General features: G+C 39.1%; 1 protein-coding gene across 1 annotated transcript; it reads left to right on the top strand.

The window, feature by feature from the left end:
- The first annotated feature begins 977 nt into the window (after positions 1 to 977).
- On the top strand, positions 978 to 14,318 carry vapal (VAMP (vesicle-associated membrane protein)-associated protein A, like). The gene is made up of 6 exons (XM_029524265.1): positions 978 to 1,194; positions 7,382 to 7,534; positions 9,224 to 9,327; positions 10,950 to 11,030; positions 12,431 to 12,610; positions 13,330 to 14,318. Exons 1-6 carry the CDS (start codon positions 1,137 to 1,139, stop codon positions 13,489 to 13,491), a joined length of 738 nt encoding a protein of 245 aa, XP_029380125.1. The 5' UTR covers positions 978 to 1,136; the 3' UTR covers positions 13,492 to 14,318.
- The last annotated feature ends 35 nt before the right edge of the window (positions 14,319 to 14,353 follow it).

Raw genomic sequence — 14,353 nt, 5'->3', positions numbered from 1 at the left:
GTACTTGGAAAATGGCGCATTCCACAGAGTCCTATTCAGTACATTGTAGTGGATTACCCCTCCAACAGCTTACAGTGGGGCGGTCTACACCTCTTGTTACGAAGATGGATTTACCAACACAGTTGACAGCAGTGTCAGGATTCCCCTCCATAAACAATTGACTTCATATTCTTCAGCAAAATTAGCAGTTTTTCTTTTCTTCTTATTTATTTATTCACCTGCAATGCAACAGTAAACTCAAGATGGTAGCGTTGTTTGCAATGTCTAATTAGAATCCTCAAAAGATGGAACATATTTTCAGTCATCAATTACTGTGCTGGTTATTTATTTTTTTTATTAATTTACTCGACATTTTGCTTTACAAACCTGATTATTGAAATATGAATGAACTCATAATTACATAGACTAAGCAATCAATCAATTATTGTGGAAAATTAATCTTTGGGGTATCAAATGACAATTGATAATTACAGTTAAAGTTTTATGACAATAATTCAGTCTTGCCCAAGGTTTTGTTTGAAAATGACTTGCCTGGATGAAAAAAAGATGGAGTCACTTTGATTAAAAAAAAGAAACATTTTTATAAAAAATTGGATCCATGAGAACTGAAACAATTTTTTTAATTGAATTTTTTTGACTGGGATGAAAGTTGACATCCTAACTGTTAAATAAAATAAAATAATATAAAAGTTCTCAGTTTATATACAGTATAAACACGGACTTTAGGGGCCCCTAATTGGCTATCAATGAAAAAAATAAATATGAAATTAGAAAACAAACTACAATGTTCGTTGTTTGCTTGTTGATACAAAAAGAATCAGCACAAATAATCATCCCAAAAATCAACCGGGACTCTTATTATTTCATAAGGTGCTTTTTTTGTCGTGGTTGTTGTTGTTTTGTTTTTGTCTTCCGGTATAATTAGTTTACTGTACTATAATTACATCCATGAGCCACGAGGGCGCGCAACAGGGTCGTGCACCCGCGCGTTGAAGTACTTGTACCCACATGCTCGTTCCCGAAGCTCAGTCAGCGTTTGGTTCGGTGGTGGCCGGGGATCCAGGACTTCCATTTGTCAGTGACTCCCCGAGACTGAAATCAAGTGCATCCTCCCCCCCTACAGCTAAAAACAAAAAATGTCAAAGTTGGATCAGATCCTCGTGCTCGACCCCCCCTCCGACCTCAGATTCAAAGGTAGGTGGAAGATCGTTGTTTTTTTTTTTTGTTTTTTCCTTGAATGAAGTTGGGGAGTAATGTCTGACTGAGACGATTTCACGCTCCCCTCCGGCGGAAAAAGAGAAGCGTAGCTAAACTAAGCTAAGCTAAGCTAGGCTAAGCTAGCGCTCACCGCCATTTTAAGTTAGCCAGGGACGAGACGGGCCGCTGTAGCCTCGCCGTGTAGTGACGTGGATAAGCCGGCGTGGCGAGCGCCTGGACGGTATCCCGTCCGTGACAACACCCAGCAGAGTGGTGGAAGGCTGTGGGGCGGCCGCCTGTGGCCGTCAGGCGGAATTAAAGTCAAAATACCGTCCTCTTTTAGCAGCAACGCCAAGCTAATGCGCTGCTGTTGGAGTGTTAGCAACAGCAAACTGTTATTTCCTTGGGGCTCAGCCTGTTCCTTGAAATGCTTACTGCTCATAACCCGGACGTTATATGGAAGGAAATTAACTTTTTTTTTTTTTTTTAATCGGGAAAAATTGAACGTACAACTTGACACACCTTCTTTTAGACACTTTGCTGTGCCAAACTTCAGTCGTGACTGGTAGTTTGAATGACAAAACTTGAGACCTTCAATCCCGTCAACGTCGGGCTGAGAAACGTTATTAAGGGGGCTAACGCTGGCTCGTTTGTCCTACCTCCATTAACTCTAAACGTGTCCTGGTTGAAATGATTTTTGTCTTCGTGCTGACGTAGAAACCAGAGATGCTCAAACATTTTCTCATCGAAGTTAATTCAAACAATGCCTGCTCTCCTGGCAGCGTTATCATTCAACGATGTGTCAATTGCCCGTTAGCTAACGTTAGCTAGGCTAGCATGCTAACGGCAAAGTTGGTGTGGAACTGGCGAAAATGTCACTAACTCCTGTAACAAACAGACTTCTTTTACACGTAAAGGCCTGTCAACCATGTCTCGTCATTTTAGACTTCCATAAATGTAGCTGCCCTCTTTTTGTGACATTTACATTAGCCCAACTGTTGATCTTGTTATTAGCTAAGTTGTGATCATTCAAAGTGATTAAGGTAACAGTAAAACTGATGTAGCCCACAGAGATCAGTGTAGCTGTTGGCATTAGAAAACACACCCAGCAGCTGATCTGTTTATCATAAACATTATTATTTTTGACCTATAATTCTCTGTATTCTATTTGTCTGTTATTTTATCTTTTTCTCTGCTCCAGGCAGTATACTGCTGTTACTGTTGCTGATCTACTGCTGCTTTCATAGCAAGAGTGTTTCAGTATTGTCTTGCTTATCTGAAGAAGCCGATTGTTAGTTAGTGCTAAGTACGGCTGGGTAGTAGCTGCAGTCTGGGTTTGACAGGATTATTTGAAAGGTCACCAGTTCAAATACCAGATCCACATAGCTTTAGGTGCAGAAAAGTCATTGTGATACGTTAAAAAAAAAGTTATACTTTTTTATGTACATGTACAAAATTCAGACCGTAAATGGGCTAAGACGAAACAAGGAAGATGTTAAAAGCTATAGCAACAGTGCTATGTATTCTTACTTAATTAAACTGGTCAGGTTTTGTTTGAAAACAGACAAATTCTGAGACTGTATCATGACATGCATGATTTGCGGTGATTAATAGATGGTGCATTCCATTTGAACTTCACTTACCAGTTGTGTGTCAGCTGGAACACCCTGTAAAGTCAGATGTGTGACTGGGAAAGCCGGCAGAGCATCACCAGCCCCGACTTCAATATAATTGCTCTGTTCATCAAAAGCTGAAACAAGTTGTGAATTTTGCCCACTGGTACAGGACTAGTCACTGTGCTTTAATGGAAAGTAGGCAATACTAGTTTAATGTCATTCCCATTTGCTAACATACAACTTCAGAGGTAAATAGAATACAATAATCTTCCAGGCCAGAAGGCACCAAATGAAATTGAGCATCTGATGAACTTTGCCTGTAGTTTGTGCAGCAGGTTACTGCTGCTCTAATGATCGACTTCAGCCAAATTACTGGAGCATTAACACTAGAAGTCTGTCTGTGGTCGTACCAATCAGTTTGTGTTAGATTCACTGAGGTTTTAAAATTTGGTTCAGGGGCGCTCTGGTGGCTGGTGCCATAAAGGCTTAGTCCTAAGTGCTGCGGTCTGGATTCGAAACCGGCCCATAACCTATTACTGAATATAATCCCCTCTCTTGCTCCCTGTCTCTCTTTCTCAGTGCAATGTTAAGAATGAAGGCATAAAGCCAATAAATTTGTTAATATAAATCAATTATATGAAGATCAACAGTCAAACACAAGTGCATAAAAAGCATACAAGTGAATGTGTGTCCTTTTGCTGAACCTTAGATTGATATCAACAGTCAGATAGCAGAGACATAGTTCATCATAATCTGATTTTGAACTCCTCATTTTACCAAATTTAAGGATTTAGCTTTAAATTCCGATTACCGATCAGTCACACAGTTTACATAACTATAAAGTTATGACAAAGGTAATATTAATGCTAATAAGTGTTAATATTAATGCCTATCTAAGGCATGGAGCAAAAAATCCTAATGTTTGGGCTTTAAAATCGTAATAATGACTAAATATGAAATGTAAAACAGTTGCAATTATATTGGCAGTTCTATTTGCCCTATTGTGTTGCAGGCTTGGGTCTGAATACAGTGCACAGGCTTCAGTGTTTGCCACTTGGCTTAGAATTATTGTTTACCCGTGGTATGCTCCAGAATGAAATGAAATGTGAACGTAATTAAATTTAAATCAAACAGCTAAATTGAAAAGAGAGAGGGTTGTGCCATTTGGACAAGAACAGGAAAAAGTGAAATGGTTTCTGTGTGGTCCTTGAGAGGCAATATGAGGAGAAGGAAGATGACCACAGAGTCACAGAGACAGAGCTAAATCAGTCTGCATGTATCTGAGAGCTGGTCTGTTTTGGAGCCTCTGCTGGGATTCCTCCAGTGAGCTAGAGGGGGCAGCCCTCCTTTCCTTGGCTGGTATTTTTAGAACAGGACTGGCCTGGGGGACCCTAACTCAGCATACATGCAACAAGATGAGAGAACCAGTGTTAACGCTGCTTGAGCAAAGGTGGCATCTCAGAGTTAGGTAATGGATGCTGGCAATGTGGGTGTACATCTGATGTGCACAACTGCTTTACTTGGTTTGTATCAGTGTATGAAATGTGCTCAATGTAGAAATTGGGCTCAGGCAACAATATATATTTTTTCCCGTTTGTTAAAAGTCTGTGCACCTTTGACTACGTGCCAGAAGAGGGTCTGATTAATAAATTGGGAGGATTTTTTTATTTTTTTTTTTATCTCCTCAGTGGTTCTTGTTTAAAAAGCAGGTTTTGCTCCTGTTGTGCATTAGTCAGAAGTTGCCCCCCAAAACCTGCATTCTCAGGATACAAGAAAAACATCAGGCATGTCCAACGTCAATGCAAATGATCTAAATATGATTATCAGCAACTGACGTAACTGAGTTAGTATGAATGCAGTAGATACTTACTAGATTCCATTTATGATTACAAGAGGTAGGATGATGATAGATTGAACAGTGTTTTGAATGGATCATTGCTGGACAAACCTCATTCTTTTCGACTTGTTAAAAGAATGTTGGAAACTAAAGTTGCCAATGGAAGCATCGTCTGTCGATAACAAACTGAACAGTACAGACATTTCTTTATTTTACTCTTTGGTTTAGTGTTTCTTAATTCATTAATTAATATTGCTCTTATTCTGTATTTTTCAGCTCTTCTGTATGTTCACCTCTTGACAAATCAAGGGAACCCTCTTTTGACTTAGTATATACCACTTGATAGCTAACTACTATTATTTCCTTTCTGGCTAACTTCCCCTTTACTTGTCTGTGTCTGCGTCTGCCTGCTGTGTGTCCCCATATATCTCCCCTGATAGATCTGGCATGATCCTATTGCACATCCGAAGTCAGGAGTATAATAGTATATACATTATAGTATGTACAGAAAAATCAATAATAAACATATATACATCAGGGATAACTTTGTTTGTTTAGTTTTTTTTAAATTCACTGCAGAACTTTTGAATTTAAAAATGGTGTGCTTATATCAGCCAATGCAGACTTTTCCCCTCAACTTCAAGCACTGCTAACACAGTACTAGTGACAAGGTTTTTCAGGTTTCCAGGAATGTCTTTGTGACGCACCTGAATACAACGCCCCAGTCATCCCTGTAAAGCTACACGTTAGCTTTAGTTGGGTGGAGCCACTCCAATCTGGTCATGCATTGCTTCTTATCTCTCTGAGCTCTGGTTGTAAAGCAGGCGAGGCTGAATGTGGGCTTTGTGAACTCCAGAGCTCATACAGAGAGCAAATGCTGTAGAAAGTGGAAGGAATAGTCAGAGTGCTTTTATTTATGAAAACATTGTACTCCGCGCATATCATGACCTGATTGTAAACTTGGTGTGTGTGTGTGTGTGTGTGTGTGTGTGTGTGTGTGTGTGTGTGTGTGTGTGTGTGTGTGTGTGTGTGTGTGTGTGTGTGTGTGTGTGTGTGTGTGTGTGTGTGTGTGTGTGTGTGTGTGTGTGTGTGTGTGTGTGTGTGTGTGTGTGTGTGTGTGTGTGTGTGTGTGTGTGTGTGTGTGTGTGTGTGTGTGTGTGTGTGAGTGATGACTTATGACTTTTTATAGGCCAGGGTCCAAAAGGCACTATGTAAAACATTTAGTATATAGGCATTCATGGTGAAGTATCATACAAGTAGATGAAATGAAGACTTGAATTAATTAATTTTTAAATATCCCAATAACCCCAATATTTTGTGAAAATGGTGTTTAATAAATGTGTTATTTGTTTTGTGAATCAAATAATAAATAAATCAATTGGCAGGTGTACCACTTCATCTTTTTAAGAAATTTCTCATCAGGAACCATGTATGAATCAATTTTAAAGGTCAGTTCAGAACCAAAATAAATCATCTTTGAACCTGAACCCAATGAATTTTGATTTCCCATGAGTCAACATGCATGCTGCAAATAAAAATAGAGTGCTTGCCATTTCTACCACTCAGTCCTATGTATGTATCCTCTGAAGGTGGGTTCCTCTGAGGATCTGAAGGTACCAGTCCTGTGATCTGCGATTAGCTGTGGCATCAGCTAATCGCAGATCACAGGACTTGTTTTATCTTCCAGGTTCCCAGCCTAATTTGGTTGATCGAATTTAGGGTATCTCTGACTGGCATTAAGTTGTGTTTTTGACATATCATTGCTCATCAAATCTGGATGATGCTGACCATAGTTAAGGACCTAATTTGAAACCAGCTCTGTCACAAGATGGAGAACAAACTATTGATCTCTTGATATATGAGCTAACTGGGACAGGACCTTAATTTCCAATATGAACATGGGACATCTCTATGAAATTAGCTGAGGAACATCTTAATCCATTCAGGTGGTTTGGCCTGTTAGTTCACGGGGCCTACACAGAGGCTGGGGAATGTTTTGTAGATCCCGATCTTTATAAACATCTCATGTGGAGCCCACCATGTATAAGAAGTAATATCCTTCCATTGGGGTTTATGAAATATTTGAAGATGCATTTTGAATATAATGTAGTACAGTAAAAAGTGATTCATCAATGTTTACCACCCACTGGTTTTTTTCAACTGTATTATTTTTAGTATATTTGTAAAAAAAAAAAATCTGACCTGGAACTTCAATCCAAGGAACTCTATTGAATTAGGCGTCCTAATTACTGTGGGCCTAATTAAGTTGCAGCCTGACAGTTTGTTTGTTTGGGTTCCCCCCCCCCTTTAAACTTAATTTATTTCAACTTTCTTTGACCCATGACACCAAATATTTCCAGCATATCTGTCCTCCAGGGATGAGGAGTAACCTGATTTTTTTTTTTTTTTTTTTTTTTTTTTTTTTTTTTTTTATAATCTATTTATTTTTTCCCGGTTTCTGCATTTTCTTTGTAAACGGGCAACATATTTACCCTCCAAGCCAATATACTGTAACATTGTATTTAGTTTGGAGGATCATACTGCTGTATGAAACCCCAAGGCCTGTCTTGGTGCCGTTGTGTAATCAGTGACTGCATTGCCTTGTATATTATTAAAGAGAAATTAGGTACAACAGTGTTTTTGTTACTTTATGCTTGAATGAAGGAGAAAATTCTCATGGATATAGATAATATAATAATATTAATCATCCCCTTGTCATTCTTTCCATCAGGTCCTTTCACAGATGTAGTCACCACCAACCTCAAGCTGAAGAACCCCTCTGACAGAAAAGTGTGTTTCAAAGTGAAGACGACGGCGCCTCGCAGGTACTGTGTACGGCCCAACAGTGGCGTCATTGATGCCGGAGCTTCTGTCAACATCTCTGGTAAGTTTTCCAGGCACTGTTGTTTAAAGTTTGTCTTTTTATTCTTCCCTCTCTATGATCAGTGGGCAAACTTTGCTATAGCCCTAAAAAATTTTGTTGCTGATACAGAAAACTGGGCCAGGGAGATATGATTCACAATCCAAAAACATTATCCAAGTTAAAACCAATGACATTTATAAACTGAGTTTCCAAACCAGTGGCTGATGACACTGTACTCTGCTTCTTGTGGGATGATGCTTAAATTAAAATAGATCTGAGAGGAAATTTTCAGTCATTAACTAAACAAAAAACCAAGACTCCTTTTGAAAGGTTACTTGCTACACTTGTACGCACAGTGATGAAGAAGCCGCAGAAGGTTAAGTAACGTGTTTAATTCATATAGAAACTCAGCCATGGCTGGAGGCGTTATGTTCAAAGGGAAAGCGTCAATAATACCTTTTTAGAGAATATACTCAACTTTGGCACAAACAGTCATTTGAGGTAATTCGTTTGGTGATAAAAGGTCAAGGTTATTCTGATCCCTGAAAACACATTTTGGCCATAAGTCAAGCATTCATAAGTTGATTAACTGCAACTGCACCTTTTTGGCAGAGGCATACAACCACAGGGCCTTACTCAGTAGTGCTGTGACTGAAAAATTAGATTAAATGTGAAATGGAGCAGTTTAAAAAAAACAGAAATGTGAATGTAACAGCCTTTAAATACAGTATGTATTATGCTTCCTGTAGCTACAGCTTGAATTTCAATTGAATTTTCACAGATGACATTTTCACAGCAATATACACAGAAATGTGTCAGACTTCATTTCTTTGTCTGATATCTGTTTATCTGTGTAATATATCAGTTTTCCACATGCAGTGGAAAGTTTTCAATTTTCCAACATTTCTGAAAACAGTGTTGCTGGTGTATGTATGCATAGATACGTATACACACACTTATTTGTACACGTGTGTTGAGTTGTGTATTAGTATTGTCAACTTTTGGACCCAAGAATTCAGTAATTCTTATAAGGTTAGCAGTTCTTTTATTTGGTGTAACATTCCCTTTCCACGTGTGTGTGTTCAAGGTTATTTGCCAGATTGTGTAAAAAATTAACCTTTGTATCCAGTTTTAGCTCTTGGCTGCTTTTAACTATAGATTTTAACTGGATGAAAGTTTAGCTTTTTCTTGGTCTTCAGATGTCTGGATCTTAAGTTATGATAGAAGGAAGCTGGGAAAACATTACTTGCTCTACACCCAGCTGGACAGCGCACAGACACAATTTTAATGTGGAACTGCTTTGTGCAGTGTTTTTAGTGGATTAAATCATAGCCTGTATTTATCTTGGTGGAGAGGACCACCACAAATAGACTGGCTCACAGTAAAAAAAACTCTTGAATGATTGATCCCCAAAAGAATCTTGAATATAGATGTTGATTGCAGTGAAGATAAACTCCCATTGTCAGTATTTTGAACAGACCCTACGTTGCAGAAAATAACACATTGTGTGCACAATAACCAATGAACAAAATTAAGTTTGAAAATTATTTCTCTAACTCTGTGAGATTGAATAGAAATAGCAGAATTTGTTGTTGCATAACCAGCATGGATATGATGGAAGTATTAATGTTAATGACTTGGTTGGCATTTTCTCTGTGTACAATAGAGATGCTCAAAACGTTAACACTTTTTTTTTGTTTTCATTCACAGTCATGCTGCAGCCTTTTGACTATGACCCCAATGAGAAAAGTAAACACAAATTTATGGTGCAGACAATTTTTGCCCCATCAAATGTTTCTGACATGGATGCACTGGTAAGTGAACGTTTACTCACTCGTTGTTTTTGATTAAATAAACTGTTAAAATGTGTCTATTATACAATCCTTGTCTTTTCCTGCTGCAAAGAACACTGCACACATGTATTTGCTTCAAATTTTTAGATCATTTTTAGAAATAAATGGAAAGGACTAAAATATATAGCATTTTTAATATGGGTATTCCATAAAAACAGTTACTGTTCATTCATTTGTCAAAGATTTGTTGGTTAAGAGTCGAACTGCAGAATTAGGGGTCAGATTCTACACGTGACTGAAGCAAGTGAGTCTATTAAAAATGTTGGACCTTTCCAAGACTTCAGATCTGGCAGATCTAACACTAATACTAACAGGCCTTGGTCTGTCCACGTATTCTTATTGGCTCAAAGAGATTATGCAACATGTCAGACTTGGAGATATTTTCTCCAAGGGTCTGCTCTGGGATTCTGTGCTATTTGGCAGCCAGTTTTGAAATTAATAGAAAAATGCCTAAGACATGGAAACAGATAAAACAGTGCTGTTTTAATTTGGTCATGCAAGGCTGGTGGGTGCATAGTAGTTAGGAATTGACAAGAGTGTACTATTTTTATTTTGTGGAAATCTTCAATAAATGAATGAAGAAAGACACAGCTCTTAGCCAAGCATTACCTGAAGTAGATAGCATGCTCCGGTTTTCTGTTATAAGCAGTGAACACAAGATAAAATCCATTTTCAACACAAGTTGGTATCATTTACTTTCTAATGTTGTGTATTTTAAAAATGATAGTTGTATTATTAGAAGAGGAGCACTGTTCACATGGCCATGCCTAGTAAGTAGCCTAAGTGCCACGCACTGTACCATTATGAAGGAATCAGTGAAAGTTTGTCATCCGCTCTGACAGTACAAGTGTTCCATCACTCATACTGAAGTTTAATCCCATTTACAGCAGATATTTTATTTTAGCCATTGAGTTTTTGGATGGGTTGCTGGCTTTCTGCTGAGACACTAGATCAAATCGGGCTCTGTGCTCTTGCAGAGGGCTGTTAGATTAGCAGCAGTTGAACTAATTATGATGCATTATACAGCAGTCCACCAGAGGACAGCAAAGGCTGAGTCAGTCGCAAAAACATGCACATACCCCTGTAAGTCCTGTTCATGAACTGGCTTGTCCTGAATGAGGAGCACAATACAGTAACTGGAATCTGCTTAGATTACTGATCTGTGTCAGATAAATTCATTCTGTGGTATTTCCATGACCTTTTGAAGTTCTGTGCTAAATCTTTCTCAGATGCAGATAGTTTAATTCACTCATGTATAATTCTGTGTTCTTAAAACATTTTAATGACAAACGTTTTTCTTCAAAATCACAAGTTTCTGAGTTAAATAGCAGAAATTTGTGGAAATGTCCAATTTTAGTAACAGTAACAGATGGCTCACTGTGGGGGGAAATGTCTCCGAGGTTATAAGTCTTTTTAGAGGACATTGCGCTTGCTTTATTTAAAATCTATAGATTCAAGGCTGCATTGCATGTGGGTAAGTATGAAGTAGGTTGACGTTATTGAGTTTCTGTGTTGTGTGGATAGATTCCAGCTGCTAGCAGTTTGAGCTGATGAATAACATGTCCATTTTTCATCTCCACCAGTGGAAAGATGCGAAACCCGATGATCTCATGGATTCCAAGCTGAGATGTGTCTTCGAGCTGCCTTCTGAAAACGATAAAGTGGTAAGAGGTGCTGCTCAACATTGGAAACCGATTCCCCATAACCTGAAGTTTATATTTTTGTTGGTGAGGGCTAGAGGTGATGCTAAACTTAAACTGCAAAAATAGCACTGCTTTCCATAGGAGTAAAACATTGAGAGGAAAAATTAAGTAAAAAAAAAAAACAAAAAACGAAAAGGTAGAAAGAGCAGTACCAGTGGAAAAAATGGCCAGCATCCTGATATTGAATAATTAAAAAAGGGGGAGCGAAAAACTGTGACTGTGCTCTAGAGCAGAGATGGAATGAGAGATAAAAATAGCAGACATAGCAGAGACAGATATACAGTTGTGTTTCTTTGTCACTCTAAATTTTGCATTTCCACGACAGGCGTCAGATATGCTACCTACATCAGGGTCAGGTGTAAATAACAACTGCTGTGCAAGTTTGAAGATCAGGAAAGATGCTGAAAGATGAAGGTGAACGGTAAACGGTGGTGGCTGGTAGCAGTTTGTTCCAAACTCTACTACTAACACTGACGAACGAGCCCAAGGTTAGCTCAGATTTAAGAGATTTTTCATTCAACTCTACACAAGTCAAGTACATAGTTCTAGTGGTCATGTTGTATTGGTTTATATTAAAAGCCAACCCAACATTAAAATGACCAATAAATACTTCACTCTGCTTGTTGTATTTTCAGTTGTTGAATGATAGGATTTATTAGAGGGCTGTTTTGGATGTTATTAGGTTTTTGTGCCTATAAGTGTAATCAGGATTAGCACACAGTGCTGCGCCACAGCTCAGCAGATCTTTAACATTCAAGTGAAAACCAGGACCATGTAGGGTTTAAAAACAAGTGTGGTTGTCAAGATGCATTGGATGAAAACTGTGGGGGATAAAAACTAAATTAACTAAAGGTACTGAGAATTTACATAATTGAGGTGAATCAAACAGTTCCTATCATGATCAACAATTTAATTTGGCAGTTGTGATTTTGATAAATTTTCTCTTGCTAAATGAATACGCACTTAATGTTTTCTTGGTACGTACCGTGTAGTATGATTGAGTCCAACAATGACATGTTTATGAATTCTTGACTTAGGTTTGGGCAAAAGTAAAAATAGCATCATATCCTGTCTGTCTGCTGCTTGTTAGCCTCGTCTACAATGCAGTACTTTCATTACAAAGCCCCCCTCGTGTCCCCTTCCTGTCTTGTTGTCTGCCCCACAAAACAAAGCCACAACCAATGTGTTTTGGAGAGATGTTTCCTCCCTGGGCTCTATGAATTGGCACTGTGAGCTTCTGGGCCTCAGGACAACGCTGCCTTTCTTTGTCACAGGCTCATGTCTAGAGACTAACGCTCCTACTTAGTCCAGGGCATGCTGGATTTCACTTCAGTGGTTCTCTACCTCTCGTTGTTGGGCAGAATGATGTGGAGACGACCAAAGTGGCCCCGGTGATGAACTCTGCGAAGGCCGACCCGGCAGCAGCCACGGTGCCTGTTTCTGCTCCACTGGACGACTCGGAGATGAAGAAGGTGCAGGAGAAATGCAAGAGGCTGCAAGCTGAGATGAGCAAGCTGGTTGAGGAGAACCGGCAACTAAAGGTCAGACATTCTGATTTAAGAATATTTGTACTATGATTAAAGTATTGTGGTTTGGTTGTGTGAAAATCAGGAAGCGAAGTTGTATAGCAAAATTACACGATTGCAGTGACTACATGTTGAATAAATGTTGAGAGAAAACTGACTTCACTGATCCTATCAACATTGTTTGTGTTGTGACGTTCCTTCAAGTGGAGGTTTGCTAAATTGCTAAAAGTTACCAAAATGTCATGGATGCTGTCTGTCAGTGGACAGAGCACCATTAAGCAATGAACGTCAGACCTGTGTGTGATTTTTGGCCTGACCTTAACTGGATCACTGTATGCTAATTAGCTTGGCTAAATAGAGTTGACAGCAAACATATCACATTTAAGGTCAAAGAATATATCACGCTGAATACTGTTGAACCAGAAGGTCGAACGACAGACTGACATTCAGAGACAAAATAAGACTGGATGTGACATTCTCTCACAGCTAGAGTTAGGGAACTGTGGTCTGCAGACAATCTGATAAGCAAAAGATTTGCAGATCCCAAACGATTGCGGCGCTTTCTGCATGCATCAATACCGGGCAGGTTGTTTTCCTGAACCAGATACAGATCACATGTGAATAGCAGGTGTAAAGAGCAGTATGTGTGTGTGTGTATGTGACCTCAGTCACCGATCCATTTCAGTTCATCACAGATTGTTTTCTGCTCTTCATACATTTCCTCTGCTTTGCAGGAGGATGGCATTAGAATGAGGAAGGTACCCCGCTCAGAGCACATGACATCAAACTCAACCAGCTTCCTCGGCCGGGAAGCCACCACCGCCTCCCTGCCCTCTCTTCTCGTTGTCATAGCAGCCATCTTCATCGGTTTCTTCTTAGGGAAGTTCATCTTGTAGACTGGGAGATGCATGCCAGCCGTATCACCCACCCCAGCTGCGGAATTAAAAAGGCCTGGAAAAACCAACAAGTCTTTCTGTTGACTTTGCCATATCATTGGTAGTGTGGCCTACAGTGAACACATCTGTACAGCATCATTCAAAGGCATCGCCTTTTTACAATCTCACATGGTTAGTTCACACACAATTGAGAAAAGAAAGGCGACAAAAGTGATTGCCCCCCCTCCTCCTCCTCCTCCTACTCCTCCTCTTCCTCCTCCTCCTCCCCCCCTTCTTTTTCTCTTTTGATGGCTGGATTACACAGGTAATGTGGCGGGACAATGAAAGATGTATACTATCAGTCCCCATGGAAGATGCACCTAGTAGGACCATGGGCGAGAGAGGCAAGTCAAAAGATTAGATTTTTTTTTTTTTCTCTCTCTCTGTTCTCTGTTTTTAATAGGAATTGAATGGAATGTTGTGTGTCTTGTAAATGTTGTTTTAAATCCTTTTAAACAAAAAAAAAAGGAAAGAACTTCCATCAAAATGACATGCAACACCTGTTGCTGGATTGCCTCTGAAGTAAATCTGTTCAGTTTGTAATTTCTACTTCTTGTCTTGGAATGTTCAGGTCCAGCTGGGGATATAGGTGCCTCCTCCTTGTACATTTCTATCCTTTCCTTTTCCTCCCAACACCAATGCAGACTTTATATTATTAATTATTATTAATATTATTATACAAAGCATATATTCCTTCTGAGGCAAATATTGACTGAAACAAGGTCTCCATTCTTAAAAACCTGTCCCATGGTATTAAGCATTGAAGAAATAAAAATGAAAAAATGTGGTTTCGATAGCTGTCTTTTCCTGCATCTCTCTCCAA

Source organism: Echeneis naucrates, chromosome 17, assembly GCF_900963305.1.
Source record: "Echeneis naucrates chromosome 17, fEcheNa1.1, whole genome shotgun sequence".
NCBI classification, from domain to species: Eukaryota; Metazoa; Chordata; class Actinopteri; order Carangiformes; family Echeneidae; genus Echeneis; species Echeneis naucrates.
The sequence above is the reverse complement of the archived record's forward strand: the minus strand, read 5'-3'. Positions and strand labels throughout refer to the sequence as shown.

Coding starts and splice junctions, on each gene's coding strand:
- vapal (XM_029524265.1), top strand. CDS start 1,137: ATGTCAAAGTTGGATCAGATCCTCGTGCTCGACCCCCCCTCCGACCTC. Junction 7,535..9,223: donor AGCTTCTGTCAACATCTCTG/GTAAGTTTTCCA, acceptor TTTCATTCACAG/TCATGCTGCAGCCTTTTGAC. Junction 11,031..12,430: donor CTTCTGAAAACGATAAAGTG/GTAAGAGGTGCT, acceptor GTTGTTGGGCAG/AATGATGTGGAGACGACCAA.